General features: G+C 38.2%; 1 protein-coding gene across 1 annotated transcript in view; it reads right to left on the bottom strand.

The window, feature by feature from the left end:
• Positions 1 to 1,548: 1,548 nt before the first annotated feature.
• The window catches only part of LOC117291755 (alpha-catulin-like), a 34,518-nt gene continuing 10,598 nt past the window's right edge, over positions 1,549 to 25,468 (bottom strand). The window contains exons 4-14 of the mRNA XM_033773651.1: positions 23,693 to 23,896; positions 21,264 to 21,509; positions 19,465 to 19,557; positions 18,221 to 18,371; positions 17,242 to 17,279; positions 9,864 to 9,914; positions 8,751 to 8,954; positions 7,682 to 7,861; positions 6,489 to 6,572; positions 3,492 to 3,648; positions 1,549 to 1,616 (exon numbers count right to left, since the gene is read on the bottom strand). Coding sequence (XP_033629542.1) covers positions 3,493 to 3,648; positions 6,489 to 6,572; positions 7,682 to 7,861; positions 8,751 to 8,954; positions 9,864 to 9,914; positions 17,242 to 17,279; positions 18,221 to 18,371; positions 19,465 to 19,557; positions 21,264 to 21,509; positions 23,693 to 23,896 — 1,407 coding nt within the window. The 3' untranslated portion in view covers positions 1,549 to 1,616; position 3,492. The remainder of the gene's footprint in view (positions 1,617 to 3,491; positions 3,649 to 6,488; positions 6,573 to 7,681; positions 7,862 to 8,750; positions 8,955 to 9,863; positions 9,915 to 17,241; positions 17,280 to 18,220; positions 18,372 to 19,464; positions 19,558 to 21,263; positions 21,510 to 23,692; positions 23,897 to 25,468) is intronic.

The raw sequence follows: 25,468 nt of genomic DNA, 5'->3' as shown, positions 1-25,468 counted from the left end.
ACTGATAGCTTGGAAACCATACATTAAGTACTGATAGCTTGGAAACCATACATTAAGTACTGATAGCTTGGAAACCATACATTAAGTACTGATAGCTTGGAAACCATACATTAAGTACTGATAGCTTGGAAACCATACATTAAGTACTGATAGCTTGGAAACCATACATTAAGTACTGATAGCTTGGAAACCATACATTGAGTACCGGGCCCAATTTCATGGCTCTGCTTAACGCTGAATTCTGCGCTTACGATCATGATTCCCGCTTATGTGCAAGCGCCGAATTTCTGCGCTAGCCTTGTAAGCGTAGAATCCCTAGTTGATCCCATACATTAAGTACTGATGGTTTGGAAACCATACATTGTGTTCTGATAGCTTGGAAACCATACATCATGCACTGATATTATGGGAACCATACATTGACTACCGATAGTTTGGAAACCATACATTGTAAGAATTTGGATTTTCTAAATTCCCGCTTATGTGCAAGCGCCGAATTTCTGCGCTAGCCTTGTAAGCGTAGAATCCCTAGTTGATCCCATACATTAAGTACTGATGGTTGGGAAACCATACATTGTGTTCTGATAGCTTGGAAACCATACATCATGCACTGATATTATGGGAACCATACATTGACTACCGATAGTTTGGAAACCATACATTGTAAGATAGCCTAGTAAATTGTGTACTGACAGTCCTAGATACCTGACCACTACCAACCCCTCAGTATAGGCTAAGTGCTAAAGATATGTTTGTGCACTGGATTGACCTCCATTGCAGCTATGTTAGAAAATCCAAACTGCACGCAACTGATACAAATCGTAAATCAGAACAGAATAGAATAGAATACTGTTTGAAATATTACCTGGTTTTCCATTCACAGTGTGCTACCTTTCTTTCCATTTCCACTCAGGATGAGCAATTCTAACTTGAGACTGTACTTCTCAAACCTCAGACTACACAAGTCTGTATAGCCTGGAGATCATACTTATTCTCCAAGATATCCCCCCTACACCATACTTTCATATCCCTTTGCCCAAGGCGATTAGGTCACCCACAACAACCAGGCCTGTTCTTCTTTCACAGAGGCAACAACGGTGATTGCCTCAATGCACCCTGGGCCCGATTTCACGAAGAAACAAGATCCATCGTAAGACAAATTGTCAGCATCAACCATAGTGATTTGTATTGTGACATCACACTTTACTAAGCAACTATGATTGATTTGCAGTTACAATCAAAATTTAGGTCTTTGTGAAATCAGCCCCTGCAGGTCATTGCCTTGGTGCCCTTGAAATTGACGAGTAGAAATTTAAAATTTCCTCATAAGGTGCCCTTTGGTGAATGAAGCATACAGGCCTGAACTACGATATTCTTGCAGTCTAGAAATCCCACTCGGTCCCATTGGTTCGCTCTCAAGTCCTTCTCGCATCCAAGACGCTTCTCCCTCAGTGTAAGATTTTCTCCATGCTTCCCCGCAGTGGTGAGCGATCAGAGCGACTGCTACTAGAGCTTGCCACAGAGTCGCTGTCTTCATAGTTGTTGTAACGATAGTCCATAACGGGAGGGGGCGACCGCCACTTGTGTATTGGTGACGTCGGGGTCAGAACGTGGAACTGTGTCGAAAAAGAAAAACAATTGTTGAATGAAAATTGCTAGATTTGTTTAAGGTAGACTTTCCTATAATTTGAAAACCATCCTGGTTCTGAGGGCCTCTAAGTTTACATCAACTAAACAGAAAGTAAAACTTGTTTGCTTATTTATTACTGATTATGTTACTTAAATTTGAAGTCTTCATAAGAAAGACAACTCTATACAAAAAATCGTATGCACCCTACATTTGAATCCTGTGCTTTATGTTGTGTGTATGTGTCGCTTATTTCAAAGTTTGACCAACAGAACCAGTTTCAAGTAGGTTTCAACACAAAGTTCAAGAGTTCAGTTGGTAGAGCACTGGCTTGTTAATCCGGAGATTGCAGATTTAAATCCCTCTCTTGTAACTTTTTCAAGTTTCATATGTTAAAGGAACACGTTGCCTTGGATCGGACGAGTTGGTCTATAAAAAAGCGTTTGAAACCATTTGTTATGAAATGTATATGGTTGGAAAGATGTTTTAAAAGTAGAATATAATGATCCACACAAGTATCACTCGAAATTGCGTGGTTTTCGTTTTACCTCCCCGACTAACACGGTCGGCCATTTATGGGAGTCAAAAAGTTGACTCCCATAATGGCCGACCGTGTTAATTCGCGACGTAAAATGAAAACCGTGCAAGTTTAAGTGATACTTGTGTGGATCATTATATTCTACTTTTAAAACATCTTTCCAACCATATACATTTCATAACAAATGGTTTCAAACGCTTTTTTATAGACCAACTCGTCTGATCCAAGGCAACGTGTTCCTTTAACATATGCATAAAATAACAAACCTGTGAAAATTTGAGCTCAATTGGTCTTTGAAGTTACGAGATTATATGAAAGGAAAAACACCTTTGTCACATGAAGTTGTGTGCTTTCAGAAGCTTTATGTCGAGACCTCAAAATATTAATTCTGATGCCTCAAAATCAAATTGGTGAAAAAATTACTTCTTTCTGGAAAAATACATTACTTCAGCGGGAGCCGTTTCTCACAACGTTTTATACTATCAACCTCTCCCCATTACTCATTACCAAGTAAGGTTTTATGCTGAGTAATTACCAATAATGTTCACTGCCTTTAATCAAAGAGAATAATAAATCAGGCGATCTGATATGAGAATTTGGTAGTGTTAAATGGGCAATTAAGAATATCAAAAATCATCAATTGTGCACACAATGTTCCCATTATCTTTCAATTTTACAGAGCTACTTACTTTTCTTGGTCAGATTTCTGAAAACCAATAGTATTCACAACTACAACTGGCTTTACCACTGCCATGATTTGCAACCAAGTGGAAATGTAGAACAAAAACAAATTTGTGCCAAAAGTAAAAGAAAACCCACCCAAAAATAAGCATAATCCAAAGTTAATGCTTACTAAGACTTGATAATAAATGAAGTGCATAAATAAGTGATAAGAAAAAAAGAAAGAAGAAGTGACAATCATCTCTAAAGAAAAACAGGACATCTTTGTGAGAGGGACAGAAAAGATTTGGCAACCCACTTATCAAATGGTTTTGGTTAGTGATGGTATTGTTACAGAAACCAACTTGACACATTGTGTAAACAATTCCTTTTCAAAACTAATATTGAAATATAAAAAGTTAGTCAAAAAACAAGAACAAATTCAGGATATAAAAAAAACTTCACTTAAAAAACAACACTCATGCATCCTGTGCCTAAAATTCTGAAGAGACAAATATATATATATAACATTAAAAATTCAGTAAAGAAATAGTCAAAGAAAGTTGCTCTATATCTGGAGCAATGAAAGAAACGAAAAGAAAGCGCCCTCTATTGGCTACGACTGTACACTGGTGAAGACGATGACAAGCAATGCGTAGAACCAACCTCACATGACGCTGTACGCCGCATTGTAGGCGTCCGTTTTCACGTCGCCCCCGTCCTCAGCCGCGTGACAAGACGAAGAAGTTGTGGATCTCGTTGGGCCCACAAGGATTTGTGAGCACCAGGGATCATACGAATCAGAGGTCTGTGGTGTTGGGGTCTTGATAGTAGTTTTCAAGAGAGAGATTAAGAGGGGATGAAAAATTAATTGGATAAAGTTAAGGATGGATTAAGACAGATGAGGATATGAGTGGATTACTACATGCAAGACTAAAGTGGAGACGAGGGTTGAATGATGGAATACTACACAGGGTTTAAGCTTGTGTATTGCTTCTTGTAACATTTCTTCAAATGCTTCATCTGTATCAAAGTATTTTTTTTTTAAATCATGTGATAGTTTCTACATTTCTCAATCAATGAAAATAAACAACAAAACAATTATGTTGTGTTTCAGAGATACCAATCCTTTAGAAAATGCTTTTTACAAAAAAATTAGGAGTTCAGAAAAAAATTAATCCAAATTAACTAAAGTATTTAAAAATGCAGTGTAAAAAGACTATAAATTGAGACCATTATGAAAAAAAAAACCAGCTATATACATGTATACAGGGCACCTCTACTTTAGGGAAATGTATAAACTGTTTTTGACCATTTCAAGAGGCACCGAGGCAATGACCAGTGGCATGGAGGCATTTATTCGACTGCAGTAGTTACACCTCGATTCTTGTCATGAATTCACACAAACTTTAGTCCAAGGTCTATGGTCTTTTCAGGCATTATATTTGGGCCTTGGAAAAAAGTAGGAAAATATTATTGACTACAAGCTGATTTTTCTTACGTTGAAAAAGCAGAAATCAGATAAAAGCAGAAGAAATATATTGCCTTCTTGTTATTTGAATGACAAGATATAAACAGGCATGATATTAAGCTTGGTTCATATTTCCTGCAAATGTGAATTCTATACGAATGTTGACGTCACAAATTTGCAACAAATAATTTGTATCAGTTCAAATGTGCTGAAGTCGTGCGAAACATTCGCAGCAAAAACACGGCTGTGACATCAACATTTCCTTTGCATTTGCATTCGCAGGAAGTATGAACTAGGCTTAAGTCCTTGAGAAAAAAAGTAGGAAAGTTTGATTAAATACTAGGGCTGACCAAGATGTGCACATTGTGTCGGCAGAAATAGACTTTTTAAGCCTTATTAACACAAAATTTTATGATTTTTCCATTGGGCCACAAAATCTAAAAACAGACTAAAGTAGGAAGAACTTCATGAAGGATATGTGAGTATATATGAGATTGAAGGATGCGTGAGATGCAATTGACATGAATTGAATCTAATGACATGATTATACATACATGTACGGAACAGGCCACTAACAATTACAACTAATAGGCGGAATGAAAATAGGTGAAAAGAAAAAGGAGAAAAATAAATTGATGATGATGAGATTTTAAAAAAATTGTGAAATAAATCATGAAATAAAAACAATATGGAAAGAGTGAAAATGTATTATAGCCTTTTGGTGATGACTTGACGAGACAATTAATCAAAAACATAATAATAGTTAATGAAAGAAATAACAGAATGATGTCTGGGTATAGTTAGAGCTTTAGAGAGGGAATTGTGATTATTATTATGAACATTTGACTTTTGACTCAACTTCCAGGAGGGGGAGGGGAAACTAGATTTAAGAGACTTTGAATATGAAATCTCTGATCTGCTTTAACAACATTCAGCATGATGTAAATGTTGTCAATCCTATCTGTGTGTCTACTGCAAAGCTCCGACTTCATCGATAGCAAATTCTTGGACTGGAGCTTTTATTTTGCGGTACTCATAGTAAATTGGTGAATCAGGACAAACAAAACCAAGAACATAAAGTAAATAAGAATGACGAGAGAAGCTGAAACAAATGTGTGGTAAGAAAAAACATGAGCGGTAAATGAAGACCAGAAAAATTAAAGTAGATAAAGAAAAACACCAACAATCAAAGAGTTGTTTGACAGAAAGTAGGACTCTGCAAATTTAGCTCCTGAGCAAAACACTTCACAAACAAAAAAACAGGAGACCAGCTATAAATAATAACACCAAGTTATTTTGGCCGGTATTCTGTTTCTGCTAAGCAAGACTTTTCTGTGCTTGCAAATGTGTACGCTGGGCAACAGTAAGATATTAAATACAGTTAGTGAGAAAAAAAACACAAGCTTAGAAAGACAAGCAGGTAAAACGTTGAAACTTAAACAGGAAAAGAAAAAGCAAGTAGGCAGGGAAAATTGATTAATAAGATGGAAGAACTTAGAGGGAAAAAAAAACAAGATGAGAAACCCAAGAAATTCGATAAGGAAACAGAACAGTGTGAAATCAGTTGGAAAAGAAAAAAATACTTTGGGACAGTCAGAAACCTTGATTTGTTAGGAGTTGCTGCTGGGACTTGTGGATATTTAACGGATGTTTGTTAGTCATAGTACATTCTCTGTACACCACAAGGTTAACCAACTCAACGAATAACGTCATCAACAAAGAATGAAGTATTTAGATAAATAGAGACACTGCTTATTCAGTGAAAAGGTGATTTTTTTTTTTTCCCATTAATCAAAATGACGATTTGGGCCCAATTTCATGGCTCTGTTTACTGCCGCATTCTGCGCTTGTGATCAACACTATCAGCTTAACGTGCAAGCGCTGAATTTCTGCGCTAGCTGCGAAGAATGCCTAGTAACGTGGAGTACCAAACGCACACACAAAAATTCCCTACTTACCTATGCTATACGCTTGATGTAAGCACAGAATTGTTCTTATTCTGTAAGCGCTGATTCTTTGCTTACAGTAAAGCAGAGCCAAGAAATTGGATTTTTGTTTGCTCCATTCCTGAAGGCAGTAGTAAAACTACAGAAATGTTCTCAACAGTCAGCCTTTACAAATATATACAAAATTAAACTATAAAGCATTCTTTTAGTTTGTAAAGTGAAATAAGATTTCTTCACTCCATTTACCTTAGCTGCTAGAACGTAACAGACGGGGACTATGCCGCTTATCGTTGATAATAGATTCTGCGTTTCTTGTATCGTGTTATCCACCTGTTGGAGAATAGTGTAACAAATAAAAGAAATCAGACAAACGGAAGTGAACAATTAATCTATCTTTTTTTTATGTAGCTACATATGTTTGACCTACTTCCATTCACATACAGAGGTCCAAGTAAAAAATCATGTCCGGAAATGAAACTTTCTGAAGTTGTATGTTAACATCGTATCCTAATTTCTAAAAATGTTCTAAAATTTTCTGTTAAAATAACACTGAACGTACTTTCCAGAAGGTAGCCTAAATGCGCCATTTAAGAGACATTTCCAGTGAATTGTCTCACATCTTCTAGGAAAGACTTAAAGACACTAGACACTTTTGGTAATTGTCATAGACCAGTCTTCTTACTTGGTGTATCTCAACATATGCACAAAACAAAACACCTGTGAAAATTTGAACTCAAATGGGTGTCGAAGTTGTGAGATAATAATGGAAGAAGAAACACCCTTGTCACATTAAGTTGTGTGCTTTGAGATACTTGATTTTGGGACCTCAAAATCAAATACTGAGGTCTCGAAATCAAATTCAAATATTTTAGTGGAAAATTACTTCGTTCTCAAAAAACTACCTTACTTCAGAGGGAGCCGTTTCTTACAATGTTTTATACTATCAATAGCTCTCCATTGCTCGTTACCAAGTCAGTTTTTATGGCAACAATTCTTTTGAGTAATTACCAATAGTGACTTTAATAATAACAATAATAACAGGCATTTATAGAGCGCTCCTACACTGAGATCACAGCACTTTACAATAAAATACTCAATAAGCAAATATAGGCAACGATGATGGGAAAGACAGTTGGTCTAGGGCAATCAACCATTGAACAGGAAAGTTTTGTAAACGTTTCTTGATAACTTGCAGTGACTCTGCAGAACAGATTTGATGAGGGAGACGGTTCCAAAGACCGGAGCATGTGCGTAAAAAGCACGATCCCCAGCAGCGGAATGCACCTTTGGAACTGCCAAGAGTGTACTGTCTGAACCAGAGCGAAGGCCAGGTCTTCCAGGTTGGTAAATCTTGATGAGACTGGTGAGATATGTAAGAGCAGTATTGTGAAGACATTTGTATAAAATGGTGAGGATCTTGAAAACAATTTGCAACTTACCTTGTTAAATGTAGCTATTTTCCCCATGGTGGGTGATTTTGTAATGAAGAGTAGTTGCTGGCAGTACGATGGGATTTGGTCAATGAACGATGCAAGGTCCGTTCTTAAAGAGCACTCGGGTACCTGGGCACTAAACTGCTTAAGAGATCGAAATAATTTGATGCCTTCCTCGCCAAAATACTAAGAGAAGAAAACAAAAAGGAGGTGCTTATTTAATGTCTTTCACTTAAAGGCAGTGGACACTATTGGTAATTACTCAAAATAATTATTAGCATATAACCTTGTTTAGTAACAAGTAATGGGGAGAGGTTGATGGTATAAAACATTGTGAGAAATGCTCCCTCTTAAGTAACATATATTACCAGAAAGAAGTAATTTTCCATGAATTTGATTTCAAGACCTCAGATTTAGAATTTGAGGTCTCAAAATCAAGCAGCTGAAAGCACACAACTTCGTGTGACAAGGTTGTTTTTTCTTTCATTATTATCTTGCAACTTCGACGACCGATTGAGCTCAAATTTTAACAGGTTTGTTATTTTATGCATATGTTGAGATACACAAAGTGAGTAGACTGGTCTTTGACAATTACCAGTAGTGTCTTTAAATTATTCCTTTTCTATAACAGGGTATCAGCACACAATAAAAGGTCAATTTTAAAACTTTTAAAGACCCTTATAAAGCTACCTTAGAACAAAATTCACCACCAAAAATAAGTGAATGACGCAGGGGAGGAACAGCAATACCCACTCAAACTTTATATTACTGATAGGAAAATTCATTGCATGCTTCATTTTTTTTTAAGACCTCCTGCGGGAGGCAAAACATTGAGGATCAAGCAGAGTGAGAACATGGTAAAGACGAAACAAGATACAGGGTTGGAGAACTACAGTTATGATTAAAGGTAGTTATCAAAACGGGGAACGGGTATTCGCGAGTCACTTGGAAAAACTTGTTACCATAACGAGCGATCAAACTGTGTAAGTTTAGTGTACATCTGTAGACAATGTTTTTTGTCCAATAAAAAAGTACATAGACCCTTTAAGGTGATCTTAGACACTCTTGTACAAACCTCAGCCTGTTTGAAGAGATCTTGCGTTGTCTTGAGCATTCCTTCTCCTCTGGTGAACAGATACATGGAGTACGCCATACTAGACATGTTCTTAGCTCTCTTAATGATGTCATTATCTGGATCACTCCATTTATCTGTCTCTGCATCCAGCTCCGAGGTCATGAGTTTCATCTCGAGACCCAGCTTGGCAATCTTGGCTTGCTCCTTAAAGGTGGGAAGAGACAAGGGCATTGAGAATGATTAAGATGATGGAGCTTGTATGCTTTCCTTAAACCCCTTTAGAGAACGTTGCTCTGAGGTCATGAGGTTCATCTCGAGACCAAACTTGGCTATCTTGGCTTGCTCCTTAAAGGTGGGAAGAGACAACGGCATTGAGAATAATTAAGATGATGGAGCTTGTATGCTTTCCTTAAACCCCTTTAGACACCATAGCTCTGAGGTCATGAGTTTCATCTCGAGACCCAGCTTGGCTATCTTAAGAAGAGACAACCGCATTGAGAACGTTTGAGATGAGGGATATTAGCAAAGGGATGGCATACCTTTGGTTTTTCGAACCATTTGATTGTTTTAATCAAAATGGAGATATATAAACTACATAATAAATTGTTTCTGAAAAGTACTTCATTTCGGCATGTCATGGGGGAGAGGTCACATTTTGTAATTGATTGTGCTGATATTGTGAAGATGAAACAAACTTAAATCCCTGACTAATGCTAATAACTTAAACGAATAATCCTCACTTCACATGCATGTTTGTAAATACAACACATCCAGAAGTGCAGCAATTTAAGAATGCCAAAAAACATTTGAGATTTTGGTTTCAAAGATATAACTTAAAGCGCACTAAATAATTCGTTCTGAAAAAAAAGAGGCAAACCAAACAGAAGATGTGGAAATGAACTAATGAATAGCGGCATTGCTCGACAGCTCAGGATAAAGTAAAATGGAGAATTTGGTGAAGAGGGTTTCCTCCTGCAGTGGAGTGATGAAACAGGCTAGCAAGAAGAAATGATGCGGGTTTTTGTCTTAAAGGGGTATGAATATTTACTTAGTTTATGACTTTTGATAAAATGATGTATTTTTTTCAAGTTTAGCATTTTTAGAAGTCAATACCTCAGCGTCCAGCTTTGCCGGCTTAATACATTTAGGTGTTGAGCCGTGTTTCTGAAAAACAAAAACAATTAATCAAATTAAAATTAATACAATAAATTAATTCAAATGTCAATATTATCAGATAATTAGGTTAACTTCATCACTGACATCATTCATTGAACAGTCAGACACACTATTTTACAAGAAAGACCTCACAAAGTACTTTTAATAATTTGTTGGATTGTTGGAGAAAATACTTGATAAAATGCGGGACATTAAAATTTCATACTTCAATCAGCATTCTTTAACCGACAAATAACATAATTTGTTCACGAGTCTGGAGTCTGTCCTTGCAAGGAGATGAATAAATGATGGGGGTCGATAAGTCACGGATAGAGGCAAAGCTAGAGATTAATTAATTATGCAAACGTCTAGCTGTAGTAACTAGGCATTCTGGCATGCTTCATACCTCCTGGCCAATCAACTAAGCCCCTAGAGTTCATGTGATCTTGAAAAAAGCCGGATAAAAAGGAAGGTTATTGCAGCGGTACAAATGAGCTGAATGCTCGCTAAACCCAGACGAAAGGATGACACCTTTTTCTTGAAGAGTACATTTACGTTAGTCTCCAATGTTTAAAGATAACAAAACTAAATAAAAAATCTAACAAGATACCTGTGAAATGTCCTTTGAAATAACCGAACTTTATCTTATTCTTTAAAAATACCATTGTGCCATACAAATTCACAGAATTGTGTATGGGTGTCTCTTAAGAAATTACGCAAAAGCTTACCCGGACAGTTACACAGCAACTGTCTCAACAGTCTGAGGAATTCAAACTTAAATGGTAACATGATCCAGCAAGTCATTGTATCAGAATGTATTCAAATCTAATCCGCTAATGGCTTGTTTTCACCAGACATAAACATTTGCTTTGTACCAGCATAAGGGAAGGGTGTGAAGGTGGAAAACACATTGAAGTACTAAGTTGTCCAAGGAAAAGCACTAAGCATTTCTAACCAAATTCTTGCCATATGTCCTAGGGCGAACAGGCCTGGAAATACACGGGAGCCATGGAGGCCTTGGCCTTGGTGCCCCTTCAAAAGTCTCCCATTTTCCAATCGAAGTGCCCTTTGCAAAAAGATCCATGCCCTTTTAAAGATGAGACTCCAGGCCAGGGCGAACCACCCCTTTATCTAGTAGTGACCACCTTGTGCTGATGTACTACACCTACTCTCCCATTTTAAAAGTCAAATTGTATGTAAATATTCAGTGCACATAAACCCCCAAGAAATCTGACTTTCAAATTGGTGATTCAGACTGGATTCAACATGAGTGATGACGATATAGACAAACTGGGTCAATACACAACTTTGTAACACCTTTGTATCCAAACTTGCATGCAAGACTAAAGGAAAGGCACAACAAAGGAAACCACATCAGTTCAAAATTTCCAAATTTTACAGATCAATTTAAGTTGAAAAATGAAAAGAGCTGGTCTCTTTTTTCAGATTGGTACAATCTTTAACTGGTACCATATTAACAAGAGTGAGTGCTCGAAAAGAACATTTCTTTCAATAAGTTACACTCAGTTTCTTCGACCGGCGTTCTTTTCACATTTTCCAAGTTTCCACAGTTAAGTTTAAAGAATTTGGAAACATGATAACTGTAATGAATGTTTAGAAAAATATGATCCCTATTTTAGATATAGTACATGTTTGCTCTGTACAACTAAGCTGTCTATGGAACCAAATTCTTTCATGGAATAAGCATACAACATGCATAAAAACACTCTAAAGCCTGGTTCATACTTTCTGCGATTGCGATACGAATGTTGACGTCACAAATGAAATTCGCTCTGGGTTGAGCTGTGCTCAACTCTCTTGCGAATATCGCAGCGAAAGAGGGGTTGTGATGGCAAATTCACATCACATTCACATCAAATTCGCATCGCATTTACATTCGCATTCGCCGGAAGTGTAAACTGGGCTTTAGAGATTAGTTTTTAAGACATCTTCTTGGAAACCACATTTGGATGGAGTATTTTCGACCTACATGTATGTACCAATGCTATATCATGCCATTATAGCATATTTCAGACAATGTTAATCAAAGGCAAGAATAACAAACATTCCCATTCACCAAATATTATTATTATTCCTGAAAGATACACCAAGATCAGCTGAAAAAATGCATCCCATTTCCAAATGTAAATTTCTCAAAATGATCGCTCCAAAAATATTTGGAAATTAAACATTCTGGAGATCCTTTATCAAGGGACAGCCATTTTGTTTTTGTTGCTTTGGATTCAATTTGACCATGTTTTGGCTCCGTCTGCCTGTTTGAGCCTCTGTACCAAAAGTGCAAAAGCGAAGCCAGAGTTGAAGCTGTGGTTTTGCTAAGGGTCTATGACTATAACAAAGACAAAATTTGAGTGCGCACATTTACCCTACTACTGACCAGCAATGTGCATGCGCATTGAAGCACTCACTCTAACGGCTCGTTTGGAAGCCTAGTCAACCAACGATACCATGGTATTCAACACTCCATTGCCTACCGCCTTTTCGTTATAGTGTCACTGGTCCCCCTTCTGTGCTTTACGCCTGTTAGTATGGAACAAGCTAATGGGACCAGTGAAGAAACCGTGGTCCTGACTGCGGCTGGTTCCAAATGGTGGACCACAGTAGTCAACCAATGGTCAACCAGCCTAGGTTCGAGTCAAAATAGTTAAAATATAAACCACGGAGCGCACTCCAACTTGCTCAAAGATGGCAGCAATCTAATAAAGGTCAAAGGTCGACATAACTATCAGGTATCAAACCTCAATTCAATTCAATTCAATTCAATTCTGATTTTTTTTATGTATTTACATTTGGAGATGAGATGCTGAAACATGGGGTTAAAATCAGACTATTATTAGGAAGGGGTTTATCCCAACTGTGGTATGACACACAGTCAACCCCGGTCATTAATAGACATGTTAGTGAATCCAAATACAATGACCCCTGGGGATGAGGTTGATCAAACATGCCTCAGTACCTACACCTTGTTAGTAAAAGATAATAAAAATGGAGAATATTGCAAGCAAGCGTTAAGGGAGAAGGGGACATTTTACAAATAGACACACGATTAGAAAAGGTTGGTATCTCAAACAGCAACCTTAAAACAAACAAAATTCCTTGATTTTGATACAGCCATGACATACGTACCCCCTCGTAAATAGCAATGTAGAATTTCATTCAGCAACTGCACAACCATATATTTTCACTCTTTCAACACTATAGCCCATTTCACATTGTATCTCTTAAACATGTAGAATACACCCTTGGGAGGCCCCATGAGTTTTTTACCCCATGGTTACCCCCAGGACACTTTCACACTAACCCACCCGCCTAGGTCCCTATTCCACAGGGTTCTGGTTGCACGTTTCAAGAATACCCCAGGGTTTTATCGCTACCCCTACTCCAAAGTAGGCACACATATTCCCCCAGAGTATGCCCATTTCCAGGAAAGATCAGGGGAAAAGCGATCCAAGTGTGAAAAGGTCGTTATTCCCCGGGGTTCCCCCAGGGAATAGAGTAGTGTGAACAGGTTTTTTTACTACCCCTTCTGATACTATTCAACACACCAGAGAATGGGTGGTTCGTTTAGCTTCCCTGGGTCAACCCCGGTCTGTGGCAGTTTTTTTTTTTCCCAGGACGAACGTGTGCAGATAATTAAACATGTTTGTCCTGGAAAAAAAAACACGCCGCACACCGGGGTTGACCCAGGGAAGCTAAACGAACGCACCCTAAAACATGGTCCCAACACGGTTAAACTGTTTCAAAAAGGTAACAGAATGCAAAAGAGGAATAGAAATCAGTCAGTGTTAAACACTAAGAGGCAGTCCATTTTCACATTATCAATTTCAAAATCTCTTGTCATTTTGTTGTAGTAGATAAAATGATGGTACTGTCAGTGACGCTCCAACACTGTTGACTGCAGATTGATACAAAATCGTGGAGGTGGGTCTACATGTTTCATTGGTAGAGTCTGTGTCTGGGTTTACCGTTTCTATTTTTGACAGGCTGACGGGGTAGTTGGCGAACATAAAGAGGACCAGAAGAACCGGTTGACAAAAGTGTTAAAATATTCAATTTGATCAAAAGGTTTAATTTGATCCTTGGCTACATGGCAGTTAGCAGTTGTATGGCTTCTGAATGGCACCCCAAACGAAACAAAATTGACAAAATAGGGAGTACGCCATCATAGGGCTAGCTAGCTCAGTTGGTAGTCGCCAGCACTTTAACCCGAAGGTTGTTTGTTCGAGTCACACTCTAGTAATTTTTTCTCTGTTCAACCTCATATAGAACAAAAATAATGAGGCAAAACATGGTGTTTCCTAAAGTCCGAAATAAACTTCTCTAAACACTGAGGCAACGCTTTGATGAGAGACATGTGAAAATGGACAACCTTCCCAGCCCCACAGCCTTTGCCTCAAACAGAGAGAATCAAACAAAACAGATTGGAAACCAAGGCAATTGTTGCCATTGTTAGTTAAAAACCAAGAAATATAACAAGCTAATTGCAATATACTCACTATGAGCGGTATATACTACAATAGTAGTATGCAAGCGTTCGCCAAAGAAACAAACCAAGAAAATATCTGCTTTAGCAACGACTCAAAAAACATAAAAATATAGCACTGCAGTTCAGTTTTTTGGAGTCTTTAGAAATCAACTAGTTTATTAGTGCTCGGATTTTAAACTTCCTATCAGCTTGAACGGGGAAAAAAATACTTAAAAGCAGCAACAAAGCCTTTGCGTTGCACAAATCAAACAGCTGAACAAAATGATGGCGGAAGGGATTAATGATTTCACAAACAAATTGAAGTTGAAAAATGTGGACAAGGCAGAAGAAATGGATTGAGGGGATTATGTAAAAAGGAGAGATAAAAAACAAAGCATTAATGGTGTTTGGTGAAGTCACTTTGAAACAGCCTCCCAAAACTAATCTGCTCTGCTGTCATTGTAAGTATTCAAGAGCAATCTAAAAACATTTTTGATCAACTGTTTGTTTGTTTGTTTGTTTGTTTGTTTGTTTGTTTTTTGTTTTATACCAGGATTTGACGGCACGGCGCACTGCTTGTTTCAGTACCTTTCTGTGGTTGAATGGTGTTACATTGACTATATTTGTTCACCTTGTACTTTTCTCATTTGTTTCCCATTTTCTTCTTAAAGGGTCTTTGTAACTTTTGTAGGACAAAAAACACAATGTCCACAGATTTACACTAAACTTACACAGTTTGAAGATAATGATAGCAGAAAGCTTCCCTGAAAATATTACATGCTGAAGTGCTGTAGTTTTTTGGAAATGAGTAAAACAATGTCATGAAAATAATTTTCGTCTCATGAGACGAAAATTATTTTAATCATTTACAAACGTATTTTCATGACATTGTTTAACTCATTTCTCAAAAACTACAGCACCTCAGTAATTAATATTTGAAGGGAAGCTTTCCACTATCATTATCTTCAAACCCTGTAAGTTTAATGTAAATCTATGGACATTTTCAAAAAGTACCCAAATCCTTTAAATATCGAACCATAAGGGAAAGTGAATAGGTAATTGATTTGGGGTTGAAAAAAGACAATTCACTAGCAGGATTTGAACCAACGGTGGTTCGATCCCCATCTTGACACTTCTGTTTTTCAGCAAGACACTAATTTTTAATTGTTTCTCTACACCCAGAGGTAAATAGGGTACCTGCGAGGGCAGAGATGCTTCTTGTGATGATTTAGCTTTAGTGCGCTACAAACTAGCAGCACAGGCTGTATACACCACAGGTAGATGAGATGGTTTCAGGAATAAAAAGATATGACCCAGTGACCGGGATAATAATGTCCTTGCACATTGAGCATCAATATTGATGGATAGCGGTGCGATATAACTGTTCATTAATTATAATATTCTATTTATTATTAAAACTAAGTACAGAGTGCTCTATAAATGCCCATTATTGTTATTTATTCATTATTTTTCTATTGGTATTATTTTTTAATTATTAATAAAGCGAGGAAGCAAACAAGGATGAATGACACGGCAAGTGACACATAGACAATGACAAGTGACATAATGACAATGACACAATGACATTGTGAAACAAAAAGGAAAACAACTGACCATTGCAGCACAATTTGAAAAGCAATCGACAAACAGACAACAGGAAAGAGTTGTAAACTGAACAACAAAACAACTACACAGCAAAATAAGCGCAGTAGTTTTAGCAAAAGCCTGAAAAACAGCTTACGAATCAACATATTCCTATTAAAACTTTTTGCACAAATTCAACTTCTAGTGTAACCACACACACAACTACTGCAATGCTATTACAAATAAACAATTCTATCTTGTTCAGAAAATGCATGGCACAAGTTGCTTGCATTAATGACCAACAATAAAAACACACAGAGACAAAATAATTGCTGAAGTTTGAACAAGTTTCCTGTCTTGTGGTATATAAAGCACATTATTCTTTGCTTATGCAGTAGACCGATCTATTAAGCTCCGCAACATTGCGAATTGACCAATCACAACGCAACGAAGGTCCAACATGTGTGCGTGTATGCTTGGTGCGCACGGCAGATTTGTGCAGAAAGGCATTGGAGAGGCTCACGTGTTCTTGCTCACACATTAGCGTCGGGGCGGAGCCTAATGGATCGGTCTATTGTACATGTTGGTATGAGAAGATCATAAACAACATCACTGCTGATATGCATGCTTGATCAGGAATTTCTGAAGCAACCTTTTTCTTTTGCAAAAGCAAAGTAGCTGCAAGAACTTCAAACGCGCCGTTAAAAAACGTTTTGGCTAGAAACCGTTAACTTAAAGGCAGTGGACACTATTGGTAGATACTCAAAATAATTATTAGCATAAAACCTTATTTGGTAACGAGTAATGGAGAGCTGTTGATAGTATAAAACATTGTGAGATATGGCTCCCTCTGAAGTAACGTAGTTTTCAAGACCTCAGATTTAGAATTTGAGGTCTCGAAATCAAGCATCTGAAAGCACACAACTTCGTGTGACAAGGGTGTTTTTTCTTTCATTATTATCTTGACGACCGATTGAGCTCAAATTTTCACAGGTTTGTTATTTTATGTCTATTATGTTGAGATACACCAAGTGAGAAGACTGGTCTTTGACAATTACCAATGGTGTCCAGTGTCTTTAAACCAGTCAATGGTATTAATGAGATTTAAAAAAAGGAAAAGACACTGACACACAATTATTTGTGTCTTTTTAGATGTTGATCTGTCTGTCTGTGTTCAGTCTTCAATTTTGAGAAAAAACAAAGCCAAACAATAAACCATTTCGGAACAATGTTAATACAGCCGATATTTTGAAATGAATCTCAACTTACCCCGGGCCTTGGTAACGATAGATACACTTGTTTCTCAGCTACAAAGATAGAAACAAAGTTCACTTTCAAATAATATGTGACGATGACTAGAGCAAGCTAGTCGAAACGTTGAGACCAATCCAAGAACTGACTTCGTGGTAGTGCAGTTAATAATGATCATATAAACTAAAGTAGTAGTCCCAGCCAATTTTCTATACCTTCTGCCCAGGTGGTCGTTAAAAAGCAGGACAGTTCTTTTCAGAACTGAGAAGTCTCCCGAACATCCGCGATAGTAAAATAAAGAAAGACAGTTCTCTAAGAACACACTCTACCTGGCAAGTATAGATACACACATGGTGTTACCGCAAACCAAATATATATTAATATTTGTAATATTTATAATAAAGTCTGTTTGTTTCACTTTAGCCCCTTTCACACTACACTTTAATCCGGAGAATCTCTGTGTACATGACATGAACATTTTAACACAGATTCTCTGGATTAAGTGGAGTGTGCACACTCTCCGAATTAACGAACCCAAAACTGGCTTAATCCAGGGGAAAGTTCCCCCCAGCCCATGGCCCGACGTTTCGACCCTACCAGTCGTTCTCTGATAGGGTTGAAACTTCAGGCCATTAACTATTTTTCAATATAGCAGGGAAACATTTTCCACCACCAGGGAGATAAGATTGGGTTTTTTTTTTTTCCAGGGAACTTCCTGCAGAATCCGGAGAGTTGGTAGCTTGGACGTTCCAAATATAATTTGAACTAAAGTCACATCTTCCTGCAATCATGGATATTTTACAAACAAATAGGGAAATAGGGATAACAATTCCATAATAAGTGAACATTTTCAAATTTGCTCATTACAACATGGAAAGATTGGTTAATTTTCAAGTAACTTTCTGCAGAATCAGGGAGACTTGACAACTCAACTCAAGTGCAGTGACTTTGTTCTATATTTCTGGAAAGTCCGCCTGTTCTTCATAAATTGACTTACTTGTTTTCCCCTGACAGCAGTCGTTGATCTCTTTGACTAAAAGCGACAAGTCGTTAATGTTACTCTCCCACGTATCACAAAACACATCTAGACTCTCCTTAGCAATCTTACTACTTGGGTGGATGGCTAGCGTGGTTGCCAGGGCAACAATCTAGATAAGGGAAGAAAGCGTAGATAATGATATAGACTTTTTTACTCCAAGTCAGCATCAGATCAAAGAATGGATTCCTTCATTAGCGATTGATAAGCAACCAAGGCCCAATTTTTAGAGCTGCACAAAAAAGTAGCGAAGTACAACAAAATTTTGCTTACCAGAATGGGTTTACCAAAATACCATCTCACATATACTATCTATGGCTGGTACCCAGGTCGAAATTCTAGTTGAACCTAGTTAAACTGGGTTTAACTGGAACTAGTTGAAAACCAGTTGATAAACTAGTTAAACACAGTTAAAACCAGTTGGTTTAATATGGAAAATGGACAGACACCAACTGGTTTATAATTTAAACCTAGTTGAACACAGTTAAACCTAGTCCAAACCAGTTGGTTAATATGGAAAATGGACGACTTTGGTCACTATCCAGTTGAACCAGTTGACCCCAGTTAACTAGGTTCAACTGGAATTTTGACCTGGGTATCCTGCTTATTTTTGCTCAAGCAGAAATTGTTTATAAAGCAGCATTATTTGCTTGAGCAGCTTTATGAAATCGGGCCCTGGAATGGATTTCTTCACCAAATACGTGTTGGGAAAATACTGTTGTGCAACTAGGGCCAAATTTCATAGAGCTGCTTAAGCAGACAATAATTTAACTTGATAATTTTGGGGTAAGAAAAAAAGGCAGAAATGGTTGACACGCATTGTTCAGAGGTGCATTTCTTTTTCTGCAAGGGACCTTGTTCAGGCTACTTTATAACAGTTTTGCAGATTTGTTTAAGGGCAACAAATTTGGAAATCATATTAAAATAGCAATAGTATCTTGCTTGTTCAAGTCAAATATCTGAACCCCCCCACCCCCCAAAAAAGGATATTATAAAGGATACATAAACCAAAATGACAACAACATTTTCCTATTCTACATTTTAGCTTCAAAACCAGCCATTCTTTTTTAGCTCTGCAGGGAAAAAAAAATCATATTCTCATGGTAACATTTTTATTAAACCAATGCGAGAACACATACTCCTCACAATGCCACGTCAGATATCTCATTTAAAAAGTGACATCCAACTATAGACTGCATACTTACTTGAGGTCCTAGACATTTGATGTTATTTTCTGTGTAATCAGCAGTTATAGCCAGAGGTGCTGTACCTGCTATGTGACCCAGTAACCTACTAGCCTGTTAAAAGATCGCAAATCAAATTAAAGCAAATGTTAGTTAATAACATAGCGTTTGGGTCATGTCACACATGGCAATTTACAGGCAACCAGTTCCAGGCAGTCTCAAAGAAGAAAAGCCGTTCACATTTCAATGTTCATACACTTTTCATGGGGACACGAATACTATGGCCCTTTTGTAATTCACGACATCGGCTTTGGACTCGGAAACCCTGAGCACGTACGCAAAGCACGCGCAATTGTCAAAACAACCGAGGTGCCACGCTAGCCTGAGCTGAATCTGGAGCCGGAGCAGTGGTTTAGAAAACGCTCATTGTTTGAAGAATGACTCATGCGCTACAAGTTATCATGTAGCGTGCACTGCAATTGGTTTTCTCCAAGTTGCCTATAAAAGTTGACTCGTGTGACAAGGCCCTTAATATTATAAGTAAGTTTTACAAACCAAAATAAACTCTGCTAGAAAATAAAAAAGGATGATTTAGAAACATAAATATGCATAGATATAAAACAAAGCATCAAGTTTTCTTTTGGAAATTTGGTTTGAAAATAAAAGGCAAATGCTTTAGAGTTGAGCAGAGTGTAAAGGCTGACTTAAATTGATACCAACATAAAATAATGCAGCGTAGAATTTACACAATAAATAGGATGGCTACTCTATGGTCACAGCACCAGTGGAGCTAACTCCAATAATAAACTGAAAATGGTATAGCATCAATTATCTCTGCTTTAAATGTCAACTGTTGAATTCCACACAGAAGTTTTCATCAGCAAACTACAGCATGGTACTATATTGTTTTGTTTTTTAAAGATAACACAATAAGCTCTTTATGTTAAGGAACACAGTGCCTTGGATTGGTCAAGTTGGTCTTTGAATAGCGTTTGAAACCATTTGTTATAAAATGCAAATGGTTATATAGATAATTCATAAATACCTCAGACAGTTTCGCTATTCCTATTGGTGGAGAGCGCGTCACGTGGGTGTGTACAAACCTGTTTATGACCAGTAAAAAGTGTTGAAACATGGGCGTGACACGCGAGTTTGCACCTGTGCTTTTAAGACAGTTTCTATTCCTATTGGTCGAGAGCAACGGCCAACACAGTTGTGCCACATAACGCGATACGCGCGACGTGCACAGCATTCCCTTATAAGGAGTTGTTTACCCGAGGGCCTTGACTGGGCCTTACCATTTCATAGCTGGAGGGGTGTTGTGTTGATGTTTTTTGACCGAAAAGGTATTCATGAATGGGAATCAAAGTGTGTTGAATCGGTTTTCAACTAGTGGTTTAAACCCACAGAGTTGGGATTGAACCACTAGTTGAAAACCTCTTCACCACACATTAATTTCCTTATTTAAAAGTAGGATATATTGATCCACACAAACACGCCTCTAAATTGCACAGTTTTCCTTTTACGTCGCAAAGAAACGCGGTCGGCCATTTTGTGGAGTCAAAATTTTGACCCCATACAATGGCCGACCGTCTTAAATCGTGCAATTTCATGTGATACTTGTGTTTAGCATTAAATTCTACTTTTAAAATATCTTTCCAACCATATGCATTTCATAACAAATGGTTTCAAACGCTTTTCAAAGACCAACTCGTCCGATCCAAGGCAACGTCTTCCTTAAATCTTTGCCTCAGGGATAAACAATATAATTTTCGTTTTGTTTTTAAAAGGAGTTCCTTTTCAGGAGTTGAGTACCCTACCTCCTGGAGTTGCTCCGAGTGTTCACTGAACTTCCCAGAGTGTTCCTCCATCCTATCTAGGTCTCCCAAGCTGCCAGCCTCCTTAAGGTTAGCAAGAAGGTCCTGATCATCGTTTGAGCGGAAGATCTCGGAAGCTTGGTCCAGCGCCGTGTTCTGGAGCTGTTTCTTGAGGTCTGTCAGTGTCTTGCACATCTGTGTAATGTAGGCTTCTAGTTCCTGCTCATGTTGTTTGGAAATTCTCTTTTCCTGAGGCGATTAGACAACAAAAAAGGAAATAACTTTTAAGAAAAACTGTAGTGGTAAACTTGAGGGTACAACCATGTACACAGTTCTTTTAGGAGAAGTGTTCTCAACACAGGCCTGTAGGCAAGCAGAGTATACTTTTTGAAACGTTGAGACTACATTGTTTCTTCTCAGAACCAACACTTTTCCAAAAAGCCTTTTATACATGTATGTACCTGCAAGATTACTACTATAGACTCCATGCACAATGCGCAGCGCACTCACAAGCGCCTATCCTGTTCGCCATTTTGCGAGTCAAAATCAGGCAAAAACATGCTCGATGTTCGAGGGTTATTTTCAAATCAATAGACCCCCTTGCATATAGTATGAGACCTCATCCTTTACAAGGTGCCGTGGCGCAATATGCTGCCGATCAACCCAGGAACACCAGGGCGAACTCCTTCTCTTTACGATAAGTGCACTGCGTTCGTTTACATGCATTACACAACACACATGACCAACTGCTTTCTGTCCCATCCGAAGGATGACCCTTCATGGTTATGTGTTTTGCTTAAGGACGCAGGTGTCACAAGTGCGACTTGAACCAACGCTCTGCTGATCAGAAACACCAGAGCTTGAGTTCGGTGATCTTATCTGCTCGGCCATGTAAATTTCTTTATGGATAAATTTGTAATTGATGTTAATTTCTTTATGGATATAATGAAAACAAGCAGAAGTAAAATAGCTCTCTGGTAGACACCTTCAAATCTGCTTGCATCATAGAGTTATATATAAGAACTAGAGGGCGCACTGGCCTATATACGCACCACGGCATGTGCATGCGGCCATTTTCTAAGTTGACAAAACAGCATCGCGAAGCGTTCAATAAACACAAATTCCAACGTGTACTTCATATTCAATGCGCATACAGAATGGCGCGTGTGTCTCCTTGCGGTCCCGTTGCGTTTGTGCAAGGAGCATCACCAGTGCGCCCTCTAGTTCTTATATATAACTCTATGGCTTGCATACACTGTCTAAAAGATAGCCATTGTACCCATCCTACTTTTGACGGGTATGTTTGTACAAGTAACAGGCATGCAACTGCCCGATGAAAAAAAAAAGAGGAAACTTTTCGAGACCCACAATGGTACCCTAAAAAGTGTTGAAGTTTTAATATGCTCTTAGGATCAATCTTAGCATGTATGACAAAGACAAAGTGAAGTGTTTTATACAACTAAAATAACATGGAAAAACACCTTGCCTATGTATGCACCGTAATTCTAAGGTGGCAAAGCATCGGGAGTTGATTAAGTTGAGGAAAACTAACTATTGTTTCCCAGGTAATTATGAAATTTGCATAAAATTATTATTCCCCCCCCCCCCAAAAAAAAAAAAAAAAAAATCAGATTTTTTTTTTTTTTTTTTTGGGGGGGGGGGGGGGGGAATAATAATTTTATGCAAATTTCGGTGAGAGCCACTTGTTCCCGCTTGCCGTCTTGCACATCACACAATATGCCATTCCTGGCTTGTCCACTTTCCGGACGGTTTCTGAGAGCAGTTTACCGTCTACGTCTTATTTTTCCAACCAGAACCACTTCCAGGTATTTTTTACTCCTTTATCTATGGCTTTAATTTGGCCAGGTACCACTCGGTCCCGCTCTAAAATATCTTTTCTTTTGAATGTCATTTTGACGGACGTTTGAAGATGCGACTGTTTCGTAACGCAATGTGAGACTCGCACACAGCAGCAGTATACATGTACGTTTGGTAACTAACTCACACACACATACATACATGTACTATACGTGTATACTATTGCAAAATAGCGGGACCAGACGAAGACATGACCTTAGACTCATTTCAAGGCTGTATAATAACTTGGTTTAGCGCACAACTCGCCTGCGCCACGGGGTGCGTTCCACTGTTCCAGATTTTTCGACCGTACACACGGCTATTAATGACCGCACGCAGTGTGTAAACGTATGCATTGCTTGCTGTGGGCTTTAGATTGACGATGCAGTAGAATGGATTGCGTGCCGCGGCAGAGGCCAGACCATGCGTTACGATGCATTGTTGTAAATTGTCTTAAGATCGCGCTAACCGCGGAATGTTTTTCTTAGCGCTAATCAGTTTTTTAAAAACGCGGAATTCCGCGGAAACGCGGAAGAGTTGCATGCCTGAAGTAAATAACCTAATATTTTTCTCACCATTGCAGTTCCAACATTAGCTAAGCTTCTGAGGTCCGTCCTAGCCCTGTCCCGCAGTGCTAGGATCCGTTCCCTGTGTTCATGAGATGTGTATGCTGAGTCTGTAAAGTCTTGCGTTGTATCGATGACTGTGTCTAGCACATACAGCATCTTATCTCGGCTGGATTTATCTGCCTGGGTAACCCTCGCCGTCTCCACAAGATCCTGGTAGAAATTTATTAAGAAACAAAGATTTTATTTAAAAGTTGTTATGAGAGATCACCTAACATCACATGGGCAGATGGCCACTTCAAGGTGAAGGCTACACTTAACTGATTTGGGCTGTCAACCAAAATCAACTGTCCTCAGTGGCAGTTGCCACCTTCTACTTGGGCTGTTTCAGCATCAAGTGGCATGGTTCTTTTTATGGAAAGGTTTGCGGTAACACCATGTAATGAATTTCTCTAAATGAGTTGGGGTGGTTCTGAAAAGAACCGTAGGTTTCAACTGGACATTTCGATCAGTATGCTCTAATCGTCTTCTGGAGAAACCACACCCCAAGAACCAACTCAACTTATTTAGAGATAGTCATTGCATGGTGTTACCGCAAAACTTTCCATATCGTATTTCCACCAGGCAAAGTTTCAAATCCTACTTAGGGTTCTTTTAATTGAGCAACTCTCATATCAGGAATTATTCAAACTCAGTTATAAGGCACAGCATAATCAGAATGGTGTGAAAAAAGCAGTTTCTTAGGAGGGATTCGAACCCATGACCTTTTAGATGTCTTAACCATTAGGGTGCTGGTTAAGTGGACAGAATTGACCCCTTAATCCAGAGATATATGTACACAGAGCTGCAAGCATTTGCATCCTGCCATCAGGGAGATTTTATTATACACAACAATTAGGAAGATAATATATATTTGGTTTGCGGTAACACCTATATGTATGTACTTGCCAGGTAGAGTTTGTTCTTAGAGAACTGTCTTTCTTTATTCTACTACTGTCTGGAGACTGTCTCCTGACGATGACTAGAGCAAGCTAGTCGAATTGTTGAGACCAATTCTAGAACTGACTCTGCGGTAGTGTAGTTAATTACGATCCTATAAGCTAAAGTAGTAGTCCCAGCCAATTTTCTATACCTTCCGCCCAGGTAGTAGTTGAAAAAAGCAGGACAGTTCTTTTCAGAACTGAGAAGTCTCCCGAACATCCGGTAAATCTACTCAGAGGTACATGTAGTAGAATAAAGAAAGACAGTTCTCTAAGAACAAACTCTACCTGGCAAGTAGATACACACATGATGTTACCGCAAACCAAATGTATTGATACCTCACCATGTAATGCCTCAATATAACTACATTCAACATGTATTACATTCAACATAAAAAGGTCATAAGAGTCCATAATGGGTGAGAGATTTTTTAATTTGTTTATTTGAATATGGAAAGATTGGTTTACTTTCAGGGAAAATTCTGCAGAATCTGGGCGAGTTGACAGCTGTGACATTTCAATTATAACTCAAACTCAAGTCATATTTTCATCAACGTGTAGTAAAAAAATACTTTTCATCAACGTGTAGTAAAAAAATACTTTGTTCTATACTTTTGGATTGCCCGCCTGTCCTTCATGTATCCTTCAAAATATATTAATCAGACATGGACAGATTGGTTCATTTTCAGAGAACTGTCTGCAGAATCAGGGAGAGCTGGCAGCTCTGTGCATACTTTTAATAAATGTGGCCTTCAGAAGTAGAAACATGTATACAAAATTGAAATTATTATTTAGTATCATACGA

Source organism: Asterias rubens, chromosome 6, assembly GCF_902459465.1.
Source record: "Asterias rubens chromosome 6, eAstRub1.3, whole genome shotgun sequence".
Lineage (NCBI taxonomy): Eukaryota > Metazoa > Echinodermata > Asteroidea > Forcipulatida > Asteriidae > Asterias > Asterias rubens.
This window is presented reverse-complemented; position numbering and strand designations above follow the sequence as displayed.